General features: G+C 43.5%; 1 protein-coding gene across 1 annotated transcript in view; it reads left to right on the forward strand.

Annotated features, from left to right (window-relative positions):
* LOC101757586 (AMSH-like ubiquitin thioesterase 3) overlaps positions 1–2,006 on the forward strand; it is a 7,237-nt gene extending 5,231 nt beyond the window's left edge. Inside the window, exons 12-14 of the mRNA XM_004968762.3 lie at positions 15–62; positions 873–925; positions 1,505–2,006. Coding sequence (XP_004968819.1) covers positions 15–62; positions 873–925; positions 1,505–1,685 — 282 coding nt within the window. The 3' untranslated portion in view covers positions 1,686–2,006. The remainder of the gene's footprint in view (positions 1–14; positions 63–872; positions 926–1,504) is intronic.
* Positions 2,007–23,196: the final 21,190 nt, after the last annotated feature.

Raw genomic sequence — 23,196 nt, forward strand, 5'->3', positions numbered from 1 at the left:
GACCATCCACACAGACCTGCTTCCTATCTTCCATTGATCTTCATAATCATTATGCGTATCAGGTAAGCACTGTACCTTGTTTCTGTGCATTCACAATTATAACTGTTATTTGTATTGTTCTCAGCACTTGAAGATGCCATTGTCCTGTAAATGTTTTCGTTCCTGAAGTAAAGGTTTTTGTAAATGCATATACAGTTTATTTGTTGGAGTAGCAGACTAGCAGCAGCAGCTCTAGAATGAGCAAAGGGAAGAACAGGGACGCTAACTCAGTTCTAGTTTCCTAAAGCACTAGCTCTTTTCTTTAGATTGCATATATATAGCTGCTGCTGCAGGGTCTGTGCATATATAACTCTTGTAGTAGCAGCCATTGTCTCTCAGTTGCAAATGCATACTATCCAGATTAGGATAATACTAGTAGTACTTAGATAATAAAATGCAGCAAGCAATTGCAGCTCCAAAGACTACTGTGTACGTGTGTGTTCTTGTGTGAGCTTTCCTGGCTACCTGTGAGGCCTTGGCTATCATAGATCTAATAAATTGGTCTTGGCTTGTTCTGCATGTGCTATGATTTCGCTTGAAACAAGTATCAGGAAGATTGACTTTTGCTAGGAGTCATATCTTATTTACATGTTTTTGTTTCCAGCATAACATAGGTTTTATAAAGTGTAAAATGATGGGTTTTTTTTGTTATTTATATCTTTATTATTGTGACTTCTGAAATGTCTTTAGCATGATCACAAATTCTGTGGTGAAGCACATCCTGTGTACTTTGTTTTCTTTTTGCAAATACTCTCTCCACATTTTTATTTCAAAATTGTTTGAGCAATTTATTTTGTTTGACCTGATGTTTTTTCTCATCTTGGTGGCTACAGATCATGCTACCTGAAGCAATTGCCATTGTTATGGCACCAACTGACACAACAAGGTACTTGTTCCAGTGATGTTACATCTTACTTTTTGGGCAATGTAGTTTAGCAGGCTAAAGTTCAGATTAACAATGCTAATATTAATAATATGGATAAACGCTAAATTTATTTCTCTTTAAGCTTCTATTTCAACTTTTTGTTCAATATTTAATGTTAGACCATGGATGGATGCTATTTTTATTTTTCTTAACAAAAACTCAACCAACCAAGGAGGAACCTAGGTGGCAATGTATGAAATAGGCACCCAAATTTGAGTCAAAGAGGACTAGATCTAGGATGATTTGGGTGTACTATGGTCATCCACACTTCTCAACTGAGCTAGGCTGAATTGTCATCATCCCTTGTCCATAATTCAATTTCTTGCTGCAAATTGTGTTTGACTATTAAGGAAAGCATTCAGAAATCATCGACGCCCTTATCTATCTGTTCCTTTTGTTAGTTCTCATTGTTGTAGAATATCGTTTTATTAACTTCTTGGCAGTATAAATTGGGTGAAGCTCCTAAGTACAGCTATTTTGTTGAACATCCTGTTGTATATTTCTGTAGTATGATTATTTTGTTATGTTTGCTTTGAACAGAAAGCACGGCATATTTCATCTCACGGATCCATGTGGCTTGGGTGTAATCCATGATTGTGATGCTACTGGATTCCATCCTCATGAGGAGCCCCAAGATGGTACGCCAATCTACGAACATTGCTCCCATGTGTACATGAACCCGAATGTTAAGTTTGAGATGGTCGACCTCCGTGAAGTGTGAGAAGCCATGGTTCCCTTTTGGCATAAATCGTCAGTTATACTTCTACTGAACCACAAAGTTTATTCACTTTTACTGATGCTAAAAGAATATTGAGTACAGACGACTTTTTCAAATCCAAGACCCACAGCAGTTTGTACGTAGCTACTTTTTCCCATTTTTATGTACAGAATTTTTGTATTGAATGGAGGCTTCGTTTATATCGGGTAAGTGACATCAATCTAGGCACCATGGCATGTTGGGAGAGCTCTTAGCTTCGTTTTATGCTATTTTAACTGTTATTTTATCTTTTATTTATTACTTACCTTTTCTTTTTCTTTATAATACATGTGTTCTATTTCTTGGTGGGGATGTGGTGCTGCTAGTTTTACCTTGGGTTATGAGTCCATTGTTGGATTGCTCATTCTCATCAAACATCAATATTGTGTTAGTTTTGTTGGTTGTCCGTGCAGAAAACGTCAGCAAATGGAAGGGCTACATCTGAGTCAAACTTATTCCTGTTTCAGAACATGAGGCATTTTATTCGGATGAGTCACTTTGGTACATTTTAATCAACACACAATTAATTATTATAAAAAATGTTTAGTGTAAAAAATGTGACTAGATTCATTTTGAAATGCGTTTCTAATTTTTTTTAGATATAAATGACACGTTTTGTGACAAAGCAATGACCCGAGTCTAATTTTGAAGATGAGGATAACAACGGAAGGAATACTCGCATGACCTGCTCTTACAAGTGTTGAATAACATAAGGTCTCATGCTCATTTCTGATCAAACCATATCGGCAATCACATGGTTGAATATTGCCGTGGTTCCGTCCGCCTGCAATCAGTGACGCACGGCCGTAGCTATCATGGTCATGAGATAGGAAACGGTGCAGAGAAACCGGATTCAACAAAGCTTCTGGAACACAAACATTCTGAAAGTACGAGGCTTCAGCATGGAGTTATAAATGAAACGATGGGAGTTTCTCTCTCCATTCCAAATTATTATATCATTTTATCTATTTTTTTTATACATCTAGATGTATATTATCTCTAGATACATAAGAAATGACCTTCCATCCAGCTACAAATATCTCGGTCATTTTTTGACCCGGGACTATACTCGGGACTAAAGGAGTTTTAATCTCGGATCAAACGACCACCACCGATGGAGGCTCTTTACTCCCAGTTGGTAATATCAACTGGGCTTAACAAGCCTCCTTTAGTCCCGATTGTAATGGTCATATCTCACGAGGGAATCTGGTGGAGCATTTAGTTCTGGCTGGTAACACTAACCAGGACTAAAGGCCATCCATTTAGTCCCAGTAGGTGTTTCTAGCTGGGACTAAATATTGGCCTTTAGTTCCAGTTGGTGTTACCAACCGGGACTAAAACGTCCGTTCTATAAAAATCAGCTTCTTCCTCCTACAGATCGAACCACTCAGACCGAGAGCTCGGGCTCTTTCTCCATGGCGACCAAGCAAGGGAGGTGCTGTCCGATTTTTTTCTCAATTTCGTGAGGATTTCACTCATCCAAAGTGTTGTAAAGGTTAGCTACTTCATCCTCCCTTCATTTATTATTATTATGATTTATTTTATACTTTAGAGATAGAGAAAATTAAGTTTTTCAGGATAATAAAAAATTATATATTTAGAAATTTCAAAATGATTTATAAAAGAGGTACTAAGGAGAAGTGCACCGCATTGAATTCCACGTGGAATTATCGACCGATACTTAGTAGTGATATATAAGTGTATAGCAACTACCAACCAATTCTTTTTGGTAGGAGGGGATAGAAGCCCAATTTATATTAATTAGCTAGATTGGCGCACTATGCGCGGCGGTACATATATTTCAATTAAAAGTAATATAATTAAAGGTACTTAATATATAATCTTACAAAAAATGATGAGGGTCTCCAATCTCATAATAGATGTAAAGCCATTCTCAGTGGGTTCATTCTCTATAAATAATGTATCATGTTGTCATATATAAACATGACATCAGAGTTACGAAGAGGGAACAAATAAGTTTCATCCCTGAAGGGATCATCACACACTAAGAAGGGTGAATTGGTTGTTCTAAAAATTAAAACTCCAAGCACATATAGAAACATATTCCGATTTTCTATCAAGAGGTGCACTAGATTTTTCTGTGTTACTATCTCTACCATAAAAGAGTTTTGCACCCTACGTTCCAATCCCATAAACTACACATAGCAATTCTAGGAAAGGTAAGCGTGGAATGTAAAGAGGTAAATGAGTTAGAGAAGGTAAACTCCCAGCATAGCAACACGATGATTTTTACCAAGGTATCGGAAAGCAAAACTTTCCATTAGTTCTCGTTGTTGGAGCCCCTCTCAAGGAAATGCCCACGCAAGGGCATAAGCATCCCGGTCAAGTAACTCCGTAGGATAGCTGACGGGCCTTCCCCACACGCAAGTGGGTCTCCACCTAGCCTCTCCCGGATGCTCCTCACCGCTATTCACTAGGTAGAGCTTTAGCAAAATGCCAAGGGCCTCTCCTCCCTTTCACTAGCACCGGCGCCCATTCCAACAAACATGGTTGGAGGGTCTCCCAAGACTTTAAAGACCCGGGTTTACAATTATTGGTGTGCGCAAGCACCGATAGCAAAGAGGTGTACAAACCTCACCTAACTCTAGGCTAAAACCTAAATCAATGTGCTAATAGACCTAAACTAGAACTAACCAAGACCTAAGCCTTATGCTATTTTCTTAATCTTCTCTTTAGCACTTTGGTGGATAGAGCACTTGTGTGTATGTGAGAACCAAGCCTATAACTTCTCCAAGCTCTAACACACTTCAAATGACCGAGCGATAGGGTATATATAGCCCCAGCTCCATGAACTAGCCGTTACATAGTCGTTGTAACTTTCTACGTATCACCGACTGATTCGATGGTGCGCAGGAGTAGCACCGTATGAATCGAAGCAGCCTCCTTAGCTAGCCGTTGGGCAACTAACGCCCTGGCCCCATGGGTCCCTAACTAATTCGGTGCCTAGTCTTCATCATCACCGAATGGATTGGTAACACCTTTAAGCCATTGCCTTCCTTTGCCAACCATCACCGACTCAATCGCTACACTGACTATTGTGCCCACCGTATGAATTGATGAGGCCACAAATTCACTCCAAAAATCCTCCAGAGCCAATCTCGAGCCGAGCCGCTCACATCGACTGATTCAGTGGTGATCCACTATGTTCACCAAATGAGTTCGTGCACACAGTACACGTCCTTGACCCTCCTGCTATCCTTCTTGTCACCAACTGATTCGGTGACCTTATTGGTCATCATCGAAAGGGTTGGTGGATTGTGTCGGTGCATAGTTTCAACAGGATTCATTTCAAGTCTTCACATGTCTTTGTCCCGGCTTTATTACCATCATTTGTAACCTCAGAATAAGATTATCTCTGAATTTTTGCTATCATTTGGATGTCGTAGAATTCTTCTAAATCTTTCATTTTCTTCTCATTTTGATGGTTTTGTAATTCATGTTTGGGACCTATAAAACACCTACAAAGGTTTATCTTGCAAACACATTAGTCCTAATAACCATGTTGTCATTAATCACCAAAATCATTATGACTTAGGGTCATTTTCCTTACATGATATACTATATATTAAGTTAAATAAACAGACGAAAGTTTTTTCTGATGTATATTACGTCTAGTTCATGTAGCGTCCTTCTTTCCTGATTTGTATTTGTTTTTTAATGTTGTTTGACTATTTGTACTACGTGCAGAGTGCACGTCATGCATGTGTTTGTGAATTGACAATCACCTACTTAGCTACTGATCTAGCACCTATGACATAAAACTCAATTACTGATTCAACACACATGGGTATAATCCATTGCAAATGATATAACAGTTGATAAAAAACAATATGAACAATCACTACCGGAAACAGTACCTTTGCCGTGTGCCCTGGGCACACGCAAAGCTTAAAAAATACTCGGCAACATACTCAGCAAACAGCATACGGCATCTACAGTGCCGGCAAACATTTCTTTGCCGAGTGCTAAACCCGACCCTCAGCAAAAAAAGCTACATGACGGCGAGGAGACAGTCACGGCATATTTGCCAAGTGTCTAACGGTATAGGCACTCAGCAAAGGTGGCTTCTTTGCCGAGTGGACACTCAGCAAAGGTGGCTTCTTTGCCAAGTGTCCACGGGAAAAAACACTCGGCAAAGGTGGCTTCTTTGCCGAGTGTCACACCCCTGACACTCGTCAAACATGTGGTTTCTTTGCCGAGTGTCACATCCCTGACACTCGGCAAAGACTCATTCTGGCTAGATTTGGCCTCTTTGCTGAGTGTATTTTGCGTGGCACTCGGCAAAGAGGCAAAGCTACCATATCTATCCATTTTATTTCGTTCGATCACATATAACGTACCACAGTCAAATAAACATTACATCCATCACAGATAGTTCACAATAAGCATCACAAGCAGTTCATATAGACATATAACAACACATAAAAATAAACTTCAGAATCACAAGTAGGTTCATTCACAATCACAAATGCAAATAAAATTCAGATTCACGAGTCAGTTTGTTCACAGTCGCTCTTCAGGCTCATCAAAATGCAAATAAACATAGTCATTGTGACCATGGTGGCCACTGTGACCACGGACAGAGGCTCATTCGATGCCGCCGAATGATTCTGCGCAAAAGAGAAGAGATAAATCATTCATAGTAATTGAGAATGAAATATACAAGTATTAGAAATAAACTAACAACTAGAAATAGTGATTAATTCTACGGAAACTAAAAGGACATATGAGATTTGATGATATGATCTCCCTTTGTCTCACAGCGAATCATATAATAATTCTCCTATATGTGGATTTATTGTCCCTGCTTAATTGATTCAAGTAACTTTTACTCCTAATTAGTGTCTAATATGCCTACTACACTTAGCTGTTTCCAGGACTACACACGCTAAACACTGTCCATTCTGGGAACTGACCCACTTAACTACTCTTAGGGCATGCTACCTTGTGGTAATTAACTCCGTAAAAGATCTGTATTGTCTTGGTAATTTGAAAAACGCTAGATAGGGATTTTAATCAGAACTATTACTATATTCTCATCTAGATTCATGAACTCTCAAAGTGATCATCTAGCTCTTGCATTTTTTATCATATGGAAGAAAAACAATAATTACATTTGTAGCTAATCTATATATTTGCATGGATTACCAGACTGAGAACTAAAACTGTATTATGTGTAAATTCCTTGATTTGTGGAATAGCTTCGGTACTAATCATGTTTAGTTTTTGTTTATCAAGCTAGAAGCAACTTTAGTGTGGGCCTTAGTCATCACTCACTCACCTGCCTCCCCTCCACCCCTACCTCCCCCTCCACCTGTACCTGCTCCTCCTCAGACCTAGACGTTGACGAAGGTACAGACGATTATGGCCACGTCCTGCCTCCAACCTTGACCCTTGCCTCCACCCCTGGGTCTACCCCGAGGTCTCCTCCTGGACCCTTCAGCTGCCTCGGACCCTGCAGCTGCATTAGACCCTCTACTGGTCGCTTTTGCATAAAGCGTCGCTAACCTCCTCGTACCGCCCACCATTATTCAATCACCTGCAATTAAAAAGAGTAAACCAATTAGCATAGATAAATTTTAGCAGCACCTCCCCTGCATGGTGAGGTAACCAAAACCTGCAACAAACTAACGGCATGATGGCCGACAACCACATACACAATAAACCAACGAATCATGAGCAATTACTTGAACAGAAGACATCACAACTCGTTGCCATTTTAACCAAAATGGCACTAATATATTTAACCAGATGCAAATGCAAACAAAAAGTAGCATGAAAATGGCCAATCAGTGCAATATAGCTCTTAAGTTAAAATAACAGACATGTGCTTAGATAAAAAAAATGGTTTCCAGGTTATTCCCACTAAACAAATACTTTCTATATATGCCACATAATTGTGAATTGCTTTAAAATGACTGTGAATGATAAGTGCAAAATCTACTGAGATTTATATAAAATTTCCAGTGTAGCACCTAGGGATGGATTAGTTTCCACACAATACGAAATTTCAGCAGCATACAAAAAAGCACTGAAAATGGCTATACATTTATCTATGACAAGAACAGGATCAGAATCCAGGTACATGCATGAGAAGCAACAGCTACAAGAACCAATGTAGCCTCCTCAACCAAGATTAGTGTTCTTTCATAAGACAGTTGTTTACCACATAAACTCATGAGACATATTTATGTGAAAAAAATGCAAGTACTACCACTCAGATTACATATTTGCATGGTAAAAATTCAATTTCACAAAACTACATGCAATTAAAGAAAACTATGAAAAAGCACCCATTTCACCATGCACTGATTTTGCATTGGCAGGTAACTCCTGAAATCCTTCTCCTTACAGCCTTACCTATCCCTAGCGGCAGTGGTGTGGCAGTTGGGTTGGGGATGCGGCGGCGGCATCCTGCTCGGGGTCAGAGGGGGCGGTGGGGGCCAGGGGCAGAGCCGGCGGCACGTGCGGCGTGGGCATGGGACGTGCCGGCGGTAGGTGTCCAGGTGTGCGTGTGTGCGGGTGGGTTTGCGTGTGTGGGGGTGAGGGACGCGCTGGTGGATATGAAGTTTGTTTGCCGAGTGTCTCAGATTTGATACTCGGCAAAGACGGGTTTGCCGAGTGTCAGATCGGGGCACTCAGCAAACCCCGTGATAGAGCTGGAGTGCCCGATCTTTCGGTGAGAGGGGTAACTTCGATTTGTGGAGGAGGTGACTCTCGCGATCCGACTACGAACGAACAGGTCGTGGCGCCTTAGCAATCGCTGAACCAACTCCAAATGGTTATTGACCTTGCTGATGGCAAGATCAACCTGAACACGAGGTTCTATTCCTGCAAGCAACCGAAGAACAAACAAGAACAAGATGAAGGCAAAACTGAATATCAATCGCTCATGAATTGGGGTTAACAATGGTTGTCCACAGGTGGCCGCTAAGCACAACTGCAGCACAGGACGTTTGCACAATGGCTAAACTTATCAAAGAAAACCCAAGCAAAAGAGGGGGCGCATCCCCTGGCTAAATAGGGGGGAGGGGAGGCGTGAGAAAGGTAGGTGCCCAGCCTGCCCACAAGGTAGGGAATAGGCGCCCAAATAGCCACACGCCATCTCCTTGATCCCCTTTCCTGATTTAGGTGGCGCAGCACCTTCCTGGTTATTTCTAGACAAAACTAAAAACACATAGGTGGCGTAGCACCTAGACATTATTCTGGGCAGGTTTATCATGGGCATAGATGGCGTATGCACTTAGGAAACTTTTGGTCCTTCATTCTTCAAAATCATCACGAAGTTTAATTCACGTGCACGAGCTCGAGTGAGTGGTCCTGGTGGCGCCTGTGCTGGTTCAGTTGGAGTAGCCATTCCCGTGTCGGTGTTTATGTCCTCATTATCCTCCCCATCTTGAATCGAAGTCGTCCTTGATGGCAGCTCCTCATCCTCGCTCGCATATGGTTTCAAATCTGCGACATTAAAACTAGAGGAAACACCATATTCTGCCGGTAGGTCAAGTATATAAGCATTCTTTAACACCTTGAACGGACCAATAGCACATGGCATCAGCTTAGACTTGCGCAAAGTAGGGAAGCGATCCTTGCGCAAATGCAACCAAACCATATCACCAGGTTCAAAGGTAACAAGTTTACATCCTTTACTACCAACAGCCTGATTTTTAGCATTAGTGTGCGCAATGTTTTGCTGCGTTTGCTCATGGATGTCCAACATTTGTTTAACACGTGCAACAACATCTACAGGTGGGGCGTCCAAAGGATCAAAGGACAGCAAGTCAATTGGCGCCCGTGGAATGTAACCATAGACAACCTGAAAAGGGCACATTTTCGTGGAGGAATGTGTAGCACGATTGTAAGCAAACTCTACATGTGGTAAGAAATCCTCCCAAAGTTTTAGATTTTTGTCTAACACAGCCCTAAGTATGATAGATAAGGTTTGGTTCACAACCTCAGTTTGCCCATCTGTTTGTGGGTGACAAGTGGTGCTGAAAAGTAATTTAGTTCCTAGTTTATTCCAAAGAGATCTCCAAAAATGACTTAGGAACTTAGCATTGCGATATGAGACTATTGTATTTGGAACACCATGTAAATGAATAATCTCATGAAAGAACAATTCAGCAACGCTGCTAGCATCATCAGTTTTATGGTATGGTAGAAGTGAGCCATTTTAGAGAAGCGATCAACAACCACAAAGATACTATCCCTCCCCTTCTTAGTTCGAGGTAAGCCCAAAACAAAATCCATAGAAATATCGAGCCAAGGAGAAGTAGGGACAGGTAACGGCATATACAAACCGTCGTTGTTCGGCTGTGACTTAGCTTTCTGGCTCGTGGTGCAGCATGCAATAAAGCGCTCCACGTCGCAGCGTATCTGGGGCCAAAAGAAGTGTGCGGCCAGCATCTCCTGTGTCTTGTAAACACCAAAGTGTCCCATGAGGCCGCCACCATGCACTTCCTGCAACAGCAAAAGACGAGCCGAGCTTGCTAGCATACATATCTTGTTAGCACGGAACAAGAACCCATCGTTTACATGGAATTTACCCCATGGTTTACCATCCTTGCAGTGCATCATGATGTCCTTAAAATCAGGATCATCGGCGTATTTGTAATAATTGACATTTGAAATATTAAAGTAACTATGAGAAATTGGAAAAAAATCCAAAAGAAAAAGAAAAGAAATTGGCAAAAATACAAATTCGGCCAAAATTGACCGAAATTTGAATTTCAAATTTCAAAGTCAGAAAAATTTGCCAAAAGTGTGGAATACAAGTGTAAGGGTGTTTAGGACTAAAGGATCAAAAATTTGGAACTAAGCTAGTGCTAAATCTTTCAGAAGAATCAAAGAAAGAAAAAGAAGAACTGCAGTTTACTGTTCATTGTCCGAAAACAGCAATCCAGGAAAACAGCAACAGAGTCTGTTTTCAAAATTGATTTCTGGAGAATTTTTCAAATAAGTGCACCAGGACAACTATACCATATTGAAGTGTAAACTTTGGACTACAAGATTTGGGTGTTGTTGGCCAGGATCAGAAACAGGAAGGAAGTCAAATTCCAGCCCAAAGTCAGCATAAAATCACAAGTAACTGAACTCTGAAAATTTCCTAAGTCTGAACAGCAGCAAGGCATCGACTTGGAGCTCGAATTCAGAGCAAGGTAGATCAAAAGAGATGCATGTTCATGAGCAAAATGGAACATTGGGACATAGTAGAACATGTTTAGGTAGAAGTTGGATTGACAGAACAAGAATTGAGTCCTTAAATTGGTTCCCAAAGTGAGCTCAACACCACTGTTAGGACTGACGAAACTGAATACCGGTTTCAGTCGAAGTTCAGAAGAACCCGAGAAACAAATCCAAATTCAATCAAATTCGATGTTTATCTCGAGCCAAGGCCAAAATAAAAGATGACGGGCTTGAGATTATCTCCAAGTTTGGTTCGGGCGCTAGAGGCCGTCGGATTGAGGATCGACCACCAGTCGGCTCTGAAGGTCACGGGCGCCAGAAGAACGGTGACTGAGCATCAGGACGTGTCGTCGCCGCCGTCGTCGGTCGTCCGCCAGGGCAACTAGCTAGGCCACCTCCTCACCACGCAAGCCTACGGGTAGGCCACGGTGTCGTCCATGCGCGGGGTTAAATGCTTGAATGTTTACTTTTCCCGCGCCAACGTTTCACTGCCTCCTCTTTTTACCGCCGCCCGCTCTCCTCTGTCCAGCATCGCCGCCGAGCAAAATTCTGCCGCCACATCTCGTCTCCCGTCGATTCCTCTCGCCCACTTCCCCACAGACACCCTAACTACACCTCGGGCCAGTCGCTGCCCCACAACCTTGCCGGAGTAGTCGTGCTCGCCGCCGCTTCTGTCCGCCGCCGTCGCGCAGCCCGCTCACGGTGAGAACCACCTTGCGCTACCTCTCTTCTTCCTGAGTAGTTGTAGTCGAGTCCTTAGGGTCCTAGGATGGTGTAGGGGTAGATGTTTGAGTCCGTGGTGTCGATGTCGCAAGAAGCCACGGCCGGCCGAGGGAGTCGCCGCCTGTCGCCGTGGAGGGGATGGTTCCGGCCATCTCCCGGGGAGCTGTTGCCGCGCACGGGGTCGTGTAGGTCTAGGTTTGGTGTCGCGACCTAGTCCCACCGCCGGGAGGGCGCCGGCCAGCGAGCCGCGCCGCCCCCTGTCGCGGGTGTGTTTTGGCAGGAGGTAGGAGAAGGCGCTGGGCGCCCGGGCCCGCGCGTCAGAGGCGGAAGGGGAGGGAGCAGGCAGGCTGAGCGTGCGGTCGGTGGCAGGCCGGCGCGTCGGAGGCCCAGGAGGCAGCGCGCGGTCGGTTGCTGGGCCGCGACCTGAAGGCCCAGCAGCGCGCGCGAATAAATGGAAAAAGAAAAGGGCTGAAGGCCCAGTGGAGCCGGCCGGTGACGCGGAGAAAAAGAAGAAAAAGAGAGTAGGCCGTTGGGCCGGAGCTGGGCCGCAGAAGAAGAAAGGAAAAGGAAATTGGCCCGCGGGGCCCGTCGGGAGGAGGAATAGGGCCGGCGGGTATAGGTGAATAGGAAGGTGGGGTCCGCGCCGTGGGGCCCAGCGGTTCGTGAGAAAGGTTAGAGAGTGGGTGAGTAAGAAAAGTTTTCCGGGCGATTTTCGGGAAAAATTAGATTTCCTTTAGTAATTTAATTCGTTTAAATTCGTTTTACACCATTTTAATCACAGAAAATTGTAGGAGTGTCCAAAATTAGTGAAACCAATTTTGTTAGGCTTGTTTTATTTTCCTTTATGCATTAAAATTTTTACACCCTAGGAAAATAATAAAAATTCAGGTATTTATTTAATACCTTCCTTTTAAGGTAATTAAATAAATACTGAATATTTATAAAATGTATAAAATATGAATAACGCTTTATCAATCACAAATAATTCTTAACCCATAAGAGATTAGATTTTCAAGTTAGAAAATAATTACCACTTTTTCTAAAATTAAAAGAAAAAGCTATAAGAAGGGTTAACTAAGAAAAATAAAAGTATAGGTTAATCTTTTTAGATTCTTGTGTGTTGGCTTGCAACTTATTCATGATAAGTCGTATAGTCCTTATTGGCTTGCAACTTTATCATGAAGGAAAGTTGTATAGTTTGTTATTCAAAAAGTTTGCATTCTAACCCCCTGCATGTATATGTGCCGTAGATCCAGAAGCACCGGAAGAAGACTACTGGGAATTTTCAGAAGGACCCTTGGAGTCCGACGAGGTGTTTGAGTTTGTTCCCTGTGAAGCAAATCCGTCAGCTTCTACTAATCTTTTTAACGATCAAGGCAAGCCCCGGTGCATTTATACCTATCTATTTTGGAGTCGTTATTTCATGTGAATAGTTATAGGTTATTTGCTTATTGTATGCACTAAGTCTAGGAGTTGATTGAAACCTATTCTTGTGTATGATCATGCCTTGATTTAAGGACATCTTTGCCACTTGTTCAAATCTTAGAAACTACCCAAGTCTAGAAATGCTTACTTGCTTACATACTTGGTTTACCAACCTTAAGGAAAACTCTTAAGTCATACATGTTGCTTATAAAGAATAGTTTGGAATATGGAAACAGACAGAAGCTAGAGATGTAGTTCTGTCTGCTAGATTAATCTGGTTAAGGTCCGATTCGTGTCTTAACTTTTGATCAAGTGATAAGCATCTGATCACTTACTGGGTATGGGACCAGTAAAGCCCAGTAGATTAGTAAATTCTATGATCAGGAATGCTTCGTACCCGCGCTTGACGTGCTGGAGATTGGCAGGGGTGTAGCCTGAAACTCACATGGAGATCAAGCCAGACGTGGGGTCCCATGTGGGGGTGCATCCCTGGGTCCGGGTAGTCGTATTCCTAATCATTGACTTTGCTAATCGAGAGGTTGTTAGTACGACCTGGACAGTCGTATAATGCTGGTGATCAGGGTACTCTCTTGCAGGATGTAACTAGATTCGGATCGCCGCAATTCTCGGTTATGAATGCACTTGATCGCTGTTAAGCATCGTAGTATAAACTCATGCGATATAAAATACTCCTGTTGTCAAGTAATGTATGATTTAACAGCTATGATTGTTTTTACTTCTGTTATCATCTAGAATGGTTAGGTAATGACTTAACTCAAATAAAAGATAAAACTAAGGCCTCACTCGTAGTAAGCTTTTTCGGCAAAATTTGTGTCAACCAAGCACACCCGCAGGCTGACATGCATTCCAAAGAAAAACTATTATATTGGTTAGTCGGGTAAGACTTGCTGAGTACCCCGTACTCAGGGTTTTCCCCTTATGGTTATCTTTCAGAAGCTCCACAGGAGGCTACCGAGGAGGAGACCCCGAAGCCCTAGGGTATTGACCTGAGTCTCACAATACCCTAGAGAAAATTTGATCTACGCATCTTCTCCTGAACTATTTATGTTTAATCTTAGAACTTGTCTAATACTGCACCACTAAGTTTGCCTCAACTTATGTCTTGTAATAACTCATACCTCTTAATTATGTATGTAAAAATGTAATGTTTGTTGATATTATCCCATCGCGGATTTTATCCTGATGTATGGTTATGAGACACGCCGTGGATCCTTCGAGGAGTCTTAGGGACACTCGACGGACTACCGGACTTATGCTGTTTTAGGTGCGTTTCGGATAATTGCCGTTCCAACGGCTATTAGGCGCACTTAAACTAGCTTAAGTTGGGCGGTTCCGCCACAGCATTGTTCTTTCACAGTTTGTAAGCCAAAAGTTTTAAAGTCTAACTGGGACAACATGGTGTATCTACGTGACAAAGCATCAGCAATAATGTTGTCTTTCCCGTTCTTGTGTTTGATGATGTAAGGAAAAGACTCTATGAATTCTACCCACTTAGCATGCCGACGGTTCAGATTGGTTTGGCTACGAATATGTTTTAAGGTCTCATGATCAGAATGAATAATAAACTCACGAGGCCATAAATAATGCTGCCAAAGCGAAAAGTTCTTTGTCATAAGTTGAATAATTCAGACTAGCACCGCTTAATTTTTCGCTAAAGTAAGCCACTGGTTTTCCCTCTTGAAGCAAAACACCGCCCAACCCAATACCACTAGATCGCATTCAAGTTCAAACATCTTATTGAAATCAGGTAGCTGTAGTAAGGGGGCATGTGTCAACTTATCTTTTAGGATGGTGAATGCCTCTTCTTGTGCTGTACCCCATGAGAAAAGAATGCCCTTCTTGGTGAGCTCATGCAACGGGGTGGCAATGGAGCTGAAATCACGCACAAACCGTCAGTAGAATCCTGCAAGCCCAAGAAAACTCCAAATCTGCGTAACTGTCGGCGGCGTGGGCTAGCTCTGGATGGCGTCAATCTTGCTGCTGTCCACCTCAATACCCTGCGGAGTAACAACATAGCCAAGAAACGACACATGATGTGTGCAGAAGTTGCACTTTTCCAAGTTACCAAATAAACGGGTAGCGCGCAAAGCATCAAAAATAGCACGCAAATGTTCCAAATGCTCTTCCATAGACTTGTTGTAAATCAGAATATCATCAAAATAAACAATCACAAACAGTCCTATGAACGGCCTCAAAACTTCATTCATTAAGCGCATAAATGTGCTGGGAGCATTAGTCAATCCAAACGGCATAACTAACCATTCATATAAGCCAAATTTTGTTTTAAATGTCGTTTTCCATTCATCCCCAAGTTTCATTCGAATCTGGTGGTACCCGCTACACAAATCGACCTTGGAAAATATAACAGCACCGCTAAGCTCATCAAGCATATCATCAAGGCGAGGTATAGGATAGCGATAACGAATTGTGATATTGTTAATCGCGCGACAATCTACGCACATGCGCCAGGTACCATCCTTCTTCGGAACAAGTAAAATAGGAACAGAGCAAGGGCTAAGAGACTCACGAATGTAGCCCTTATCAAGTCACGCTTGAACTTGGCGCTGAATCTCCTTTGTTTCAGCAGGATTGGTACGGTACAGGGCGCGATTGGGAAGCTGGGCGCCTAGGATGAGGTCGATCTGGTGCTCAATGCCGCGAATGGGAGGAAGACCTGGTGGTAACTCCTTCGGAAACACATCGGCATAGTCCTGCAAAAGCTTAGTAACAGCAGTGGGTATGTCCAAAGGTGGCGCATCATCTAGTGAAAACAGCACATGAGAGCATACAAGCGCATAGCATGGCAGATTATCATCACATACTTCATTGAAATCAGATTTAGTGGCTAGCAAAATAGGAGCTTTCAGTTTAATCTCTTTTTGTATGTGCGGTTGTTGCTGGTGTTGTTTAGCTCTAGCGATGTCATCTTTTACAATCTGTTCAGGGGTCATTGGGTGAAGAATTATTTTCTTGCCCTTAAACATCAAAGAGTAATGGTTTGTGCGACCATGATGTAAGCTATCCATATCATATTGCCAAGGCCTACCGAGCAGCAACAAACAGGCTTCCATGGGAACAACATCACAATCGGCATAATCACGATAGGACCCCATAGAGAAATGAACACGTACCGAGCGTGTTACCTTGAGTTTGCCACCCTGGTTTAGCCATTGAATATGGTAGGGGTGTGGGTGTGGACGTGTGGGGAGAGACAACTTCTCCACCAGATCCGTGCTTGCCAGGTTGTTGCAGCTATCGCCGTCAATAATGATGCGAACAGATCGTTCTTGCACAACGCCTTTGGTGTGGAACAAGGTGTGGCGCTAGTTCTGCTCTGGGTGTGCAACCTGCGTGCTGAGAACGCGCTGCACAACAAGACTCTCAAACTTGTTGGCGTCAGTGGCAGCCACATGTTCTTCTTCGGTTTCTGCAACGTTAGTGGCAAGCATAGCATATATGGTTTCTTCAGAATCACTAGCTGAACAATACTCACCATTATCACGTATAATCAGCGTGCGCTTGTTGGGGTAGTCCTGTATCATGTGACCAAAACTTTTGCAGCGATGGCATTGAATGTCCTTGGTGCGTCTAGAGGAACAGGCGCCCTGTGTTGCTTGATGTGGCATTGAAGTTTTTTGCTGCTGCCTTGTTACTCGGAGTGCTGCTAGGTGGACATGGTGCTGCTTGGGGTGACACGGCCACAGGCTTAGGGGCTGAGTGGAATGACGTGGTGCGACCTGCAAAAGAGTTAGCATGTGTCCGCGCGTGTCGTCCCTGCACTTCCCATTCAGCTTTGCAAGCAAGGTGTAACAAACGAGTAATATTATTGTACTCCTTATAATCAAGCACATCCTGAATTTCACGGTTTAAACCACCCAAAAAACATGCCATAGCAGCGTCATTGTTCTCAACTAAACCACAATGAAGCATACCAGTTTGCAGCTCCTGATAGTACTCTTCAACAGAGTGTGTACCTTGCCTTAAACGCTGTAGTTTATTAAGCATATCACGAGCATAATATGAGGGAACAAATCTGTGGCGCATGAGAACTTTTAAACCATCCCAAGTGGTAGGAAATTCAGTGGGATGTTTGCTGCCATGTTTGCGCCACCAAATAGAAGCAAAATGGGTAAATTCACTAGTAGCAGCTCTAACTTGATGTTGTGCAGGAAAAGCATGACATGCAAATTTTTGATCAACAGCAAGTTCCCACTCAAGATAAGCATCAGGATCATATTTACCATTGAATTCAGGTATAGTGAGTTTAATCTTAGAGAAAGAATCATCCTGGTTATGTACCACACGATGAGGTCCTCGCCGGCAATGACGGTCCTGAGCATCATGCTCGGTGTCGCCACCATAATCAGTGTCACCCTTTACCTCACCAAGCAGCTAGGACAACTCCTCAAGCCGTGTCATGATGGTGTCGAGGCTGACGTTGGTGGTGGCTTGGGTGGTTTTTAATTCCTGGAGTGTCGTACCGGCTTCAATTTGTGCTGTTTCAAGCTGACCAAGGCGCTCGTTGGTGACATGAATGTCTTCAGCGAGGCCATCAACTTGCAGGCGCATTTGTCGCTCAAAATGTTGTAGGATGCGCTTGGTACGAGGGGACTGTGGCATGGTGGCTGCATCATCTTGATCCCCCAAGGATCCTGCCATTGTTAGTGCAAAGAACAAGAGAACACGGAACAAAATAGCATGTCCTACAGCTAGTGGAATGGGTTGCTGAACAGGACGCTCAAACTAAAACTGTTATCAAGTTCTTACCCGTTCCTACCAAGCCAGCAGGGGTGACTTGCAACCAGCGGTGCAACTGATGAAGCTTGGATAGAGCGATTGCCAGAGGACACAACCTGCATGCTGTAGGGATTTGTGGAGCAATAAGAAGGCTTCACTTTGGAGCAAGGATTAGCACAAGCAATTAGCAAATGCAAAGTTGAATAAGAGTGCAAACACGTAGCAAATGCTACTGGAACCAAGTAAAACCGAACAAAATAGGGGCAAGGGAGGCGCACAAAGGTAGGGAGGGCGCACCAAATCCCTGAACTAGGAAGGGGGCACAAGCTAGGGTGTTGCTTCTTTCCAAAATCGAAGAGCCTGAATTAGAAGGTTGGGGTGCACCAAATATGGAGGTTCTGCTTGCCAAAAACAAAGGTGCTGGATGAAGATATGGGGCGCACAAAATCGATTGTTCTTCTTGCACTTTCCTTTTTTTTATTCTGCACCGTGGCTTTTCTTCTTTCCCTTTTTTTGTTGTTGTTTTTTTTATAACCAGATCAGGCGCCCCAAAATTTCCAAGTAGAAATGAGCAAAACTTGCCAAAACGAAACAAGCAGGGGGGACGCACAAGATATGCTTTCCAAACGAACCAAGCACAAATGGCAGGAAACCAACAGCAGCAATTAACGTCCAAAACAAGGAGGGGAGGAACGCACCAGATTTGGTGGGATGGTTCTGATCTAGGCAAAACAGGGGGAGGGAGGAATGTGGTATGGATGACGAAAGAAGAAATGGTAGTGAACAGTGGCGACACGAAGCGACCAGCAACAAGTGACGCAAATGCACGCAAATTCAACAACATAAGATTACTGAATGGAAGTGCAAGGCCAAATGGTTCAGGGACAAAGTTCTAACCTGAATTTTTTTTGTAGCTTCTTTGGTGGACGATAGGATGATGAACAACTCTCAAACTAAAGGGATAAAACTCGATAAAACTCACTGAGCAACCTGTAATCTGATACCACTTGATAGAGCTGGAGTGCCCGATCTTTCGGTGAGAGGGATAACTTTGATTTGTGGAGGAGGTGACTCTCGCAATCTGACTACGAACGAACAGGTCATGGCACCTTAGCAATCGTTGAACCAACTCCAAATGGTTATTGACCTTGCTAATGGCAAGATCAACTTGAACACGAGGTTCTATTCTTGCAAGCAACCGAAGAACAAGCAAGAACAAGATGAAGGCAAAACTGAATATTAATCGCTCACGAATTGGGATTAACAATGGCTATCCACAGGTGGCCGCTGAGCACAACTGCAGCACAGGACGTTTGCACAATGGCTAAACTTATCAAAGAAAACCCAAGCAAAAGAGGGGGCGCAACCCCTAGCTAAATAGGGGGGAGGGGAGGCGTGAGAAAGGTAGGTGCCCAGCCTGCCCACAAGGCAGGGAATAGGCGCCCAAACAGCCACACGCCATCTCCTTGATCCCCTTTCCTGATTTAGGTGGCGCAGCACCTTCCTGGTTATTTCTTGACAAAACTAAAAATACATAGGTGGCGCAGCACCTAGACATTATTCTAGGTAGGTTTATCATGGGCATAGATGGTGTATGCACTTAGGAAACTTCTAGTCCTTCATTCTTCAAAATCATCATGAAGTTTAATTCACGTGCACGAGCTCGAGTGAGTGGTCCTGGTGGCGCCTGTGCTGGTTCAGTTGGAGTAGCCATTCCCGTGTCGGGGTTGATGTCCTCATCACCCTGCTTTTTTTTCATTTTCCTTCTTTTCCATAACGTGTTTTTCAAAATTTGTTCCGATATATTTGAAAATACCTCATCAAATTCACTCAACAATATATATTTGATTTTTCTATGAATATTATTCCATTATTTTAATATATTTAGTTATAGCTTAAATTTAGTTTATATCAATTAAAATTCTATAATTGCACTTAATAAATTAAAATTATCAAATGGATCCAAAAAATTATCAAAATTTTACATGAAACAATTTATGTTCTTTATTGCCTATACAAAAAGTTTTGAAGTCAAACCCCAATTTGACCGCCACTTTGACTTCAAATCTTACCGAATCCTTCTCAACGCTACGATTCTTCTTCTGAGATGCTTCGGTTTGTAAACATCGTACATGACAAATTGTGCGAAACCTTTGCAATTTTTTACCACAGCCTTCATGTATGATATCGTCACATAATGACAAATCTCATGATTTTTAGACTTCGTTTGCTCTTTTAGAATTTAAAAATCATTCAGCCACACGTTCGTGGTCGTGTTTTTTGAACAAGATGTTCGAAACTTCTTTCCATTTCCCGGGTAAGGTCTCACACTAGACTCAATAACATGAATATCATTTTTCTACTCATTTTATTCTATTATTTAAATCACTTGCAGTTCAAATTTGACTTATACCAAAAAATTCCTAGAAATGCAGTAAATTAATTAAATATAGGAAACAGATCTAGAAATATACCAAATTTTAACATGGAATACCACATGTTGTACGTGGAGAGTAGAAAAAGTTTCAAGGTCAGAAGAGAAAAAAAATAAAATTATTTGACGAGTGCCAAATAATTACACTCGGTAAACATATTTCTTTGCCGAGTGCCAAATAATTACACTCGGCAAACATATATCTTTGCCGAGTGCCTACCTTTGCCAAGTGTTTTTTGGCTCTTTTGACAAGTGTATTTGTTTTCGGAGTGTTTCCACTAACGGACACTCGGCAAACGTACTAACAGAAGGCACACGGACTGACAGATGTCCACGTGGCGGTTTTTTGCTGAGTGCCTAGCTTTTACCAAGTGTTTTTTTCCCGTTTGCCGAGTGTCAAACTTTGCCTAGTGTTTTTTGCCTGCAATTATTTTGCCGAGTGTTTTTTGGCAACACTCGACAAAGAGCTTCTTTACCGAGTGCCCGATAGAATGCACTTGGTAAACAATCTTGCACTTGGCAAACACCTAGTTTCCGGTAGTGAATGCATGATGCAAAATAAGGACTAAATAATCACGATATGACATAACAAATAAATAAATAAATAGAGTGAGTAATGCATGCAAACAAGGACCAATCACGATGGGGCATAACGAATGAACTGGCTGAAGTCGTGGTAACGGTCCTTTTCAAGATACGTAGGAAAGCTACGCATCATTACATTAAGATAGAAAAAAAAAAGCTCAAATAGCCCTACAAACCACACATTGATGGTCTTGACTTCGGTAGCAAAGAGAATAGCTTGGCCGGTGGCACCAATCAGGACACCAGGGTAATGCACGACGTGGCCTGATAATGGGATCTGATCGTTGCACGGCAGCTTCTTGGAGATGGCGATGGGCGCTGAGGACCGTCGCCGTGGTGCCCTGCCACAGTTCGGGCTCACATCGCCTCGCTTGCAAGCACGTACAGTCCTCGCAACGTCGCCTGTCTGCTGTCGCGCGTCGATCGTCGCCCGTCGGTCAGCGCGTCATCTTCTATTCTCCTCGAGGGACAAACAGGGAAGGGCGGATAAATGGAAATGGAAAAGATCGAAGGAAACGCAATTGACTTGCATGATGTGATATGTGATTGGATTGCACGAATGGAAACCTGCATGACATGATCCATGATTAACGTGCACGGGCGCTGATCGGAAAGTTAGCTGTTACCTCCTTCCATTTCTAAATTACATGTTGTTTTAATTTTTCTAGATCCATAGATATCATTAGTAGAAAAATTAAAACAATCTACAATTTGGAACGAAGGAAATATATGATTAGGGGTTTACGTGTTTAGGGGAAGGAAATTAGAGAAGCATGAATAGGGAAAAGAAATTAGAGGAGGGTGTGGAGGGGATAAGAACGGGTACACATGGTGGGCACAGATGGTGCTGGTGTGAAAAGAAAGTTTGAGATAAGAAATGTTTTCAATTATTTTCAATATATAGTTCCAAATTATTCCCAAGGAGCCTTATTGTTTACTCAATCCGTTCCAAATTACTATTCGTTTTGACTTTTCTAGATACACACCGTTCCAAATTACTATTCGTTTGGATTTTTCTAGATATACACCTTATAATATGCAAAAGTGATATATTTAAAAAAATCAAAACGAGCAGTAATTTGGGACGGAGGGAGTACATGTCACGGTGAGTCGGTGATTCGTAATCACATACGCCTTCAACTTCGAGCAAAGACATCGCACGCCATCACACGACTTCGAGCAAAGACCTTCGTGTCCCCCTGGCGACTTCCCTTTGCTCCTTGCCCACCGGCTCAGCTCACACGCCATCGCACGCGCCCCCCTCCTCCTCGGCTAGCGCTACTCCGCCTTCATCCGTCGACCCACCCCCCTAGCGGACTGGAGTACAGATCCATTAGGAACCTCGTCGGTTGAGGAAGAAGACCCGCCCTGCCGGAGATGGGGGCTAGGGGAGACGTAAGTATCGAGTCCTTGGCGTGGCTCCTACCCTCCCCAGTGCTTCCTGGGAACAGGCCGCAGATCTCAATCCATGGGGATCCTCTCGTTGAACGCCGCATGGCCACTCCGTCGAACCGACGACATGCGATTCGATTAAGCTCGGCTCAGTTCTCAGCTCATGCATGGCTCAGTTCTCAGTTCTCGCGGTGAAGCTGCTCGTGACCGCCGGCTCCAGCGGCGGCGACGACGGCGTGGTCCAAGAACTCCGTATGACGCCGGCAAAAATTACTCCAGACGAGCGCGCGGCCCAACAGCTATGCATCTAAATCTTCGAGTCCCGCGGCGAGCTGCTGGCCCGTCGTCGCCCGGCCCATAGCGGCGGACAACGACGGCGCCTGGGGGGATCTCGCCGGTGCTCTGTCGGTGTGGGTACATGCGATGGAAGCCGGCAATGTCCGGAACAGTGTGCGCTGGGTGAGGAGGGACGGCTGGAGCCTGAGGGACCGCGTCCTGTTCCTGGGTTGCCCGACCAGCTTTGCCGTCGATGCCGCGCGGTTCGGTGGTGCCGTCAGCGGTGGCTCCGCCTACTTCTTCCTCAACGCCGGTTGTAGAAACGTGCCGGTGAGGAACCGCGTGTACAGGCATAGCTTCGGTGATGGGAGAACTGAGCCATGCGTAAGAGAACTGAGCCGAGTTTAATCAAATCGCGTTCGGCGTTCAAGGAGAGAGGGTCCCAATAGCGGACCATTCCCATGGAATTCCCAACCCCACCCCAACACCGCTAGCACATCAACCACCAGCATTGCTCTGTGCGTTTTGTCGATCTGCATCTGTTCAAGCTAGCACGCGGGGTTGTAAAAGTTCTCTTGATGTATTTCTACCATTAGTTCTAGATTCTGGACTGACCTTTGTCCAGGGTTCTATCTTGCCTTTGATTATGCATCATGTCAATCTCTATTGTGGGCACTT

The sequence above is a fragment of the Setaria italica genome, chromosome V (assembly GCF_000263155.2).
Source record: "Setaria italica strain Yugu1 chromosome V, Setaria_italica_v2.0, whole genome shotgun sequence".
Lineage (NCBI taxonomy): Eukaryota > Viridiplantae > Streptophyta > Magnoliopsida > Poales > Poaceae > Setaria > Setaria italica.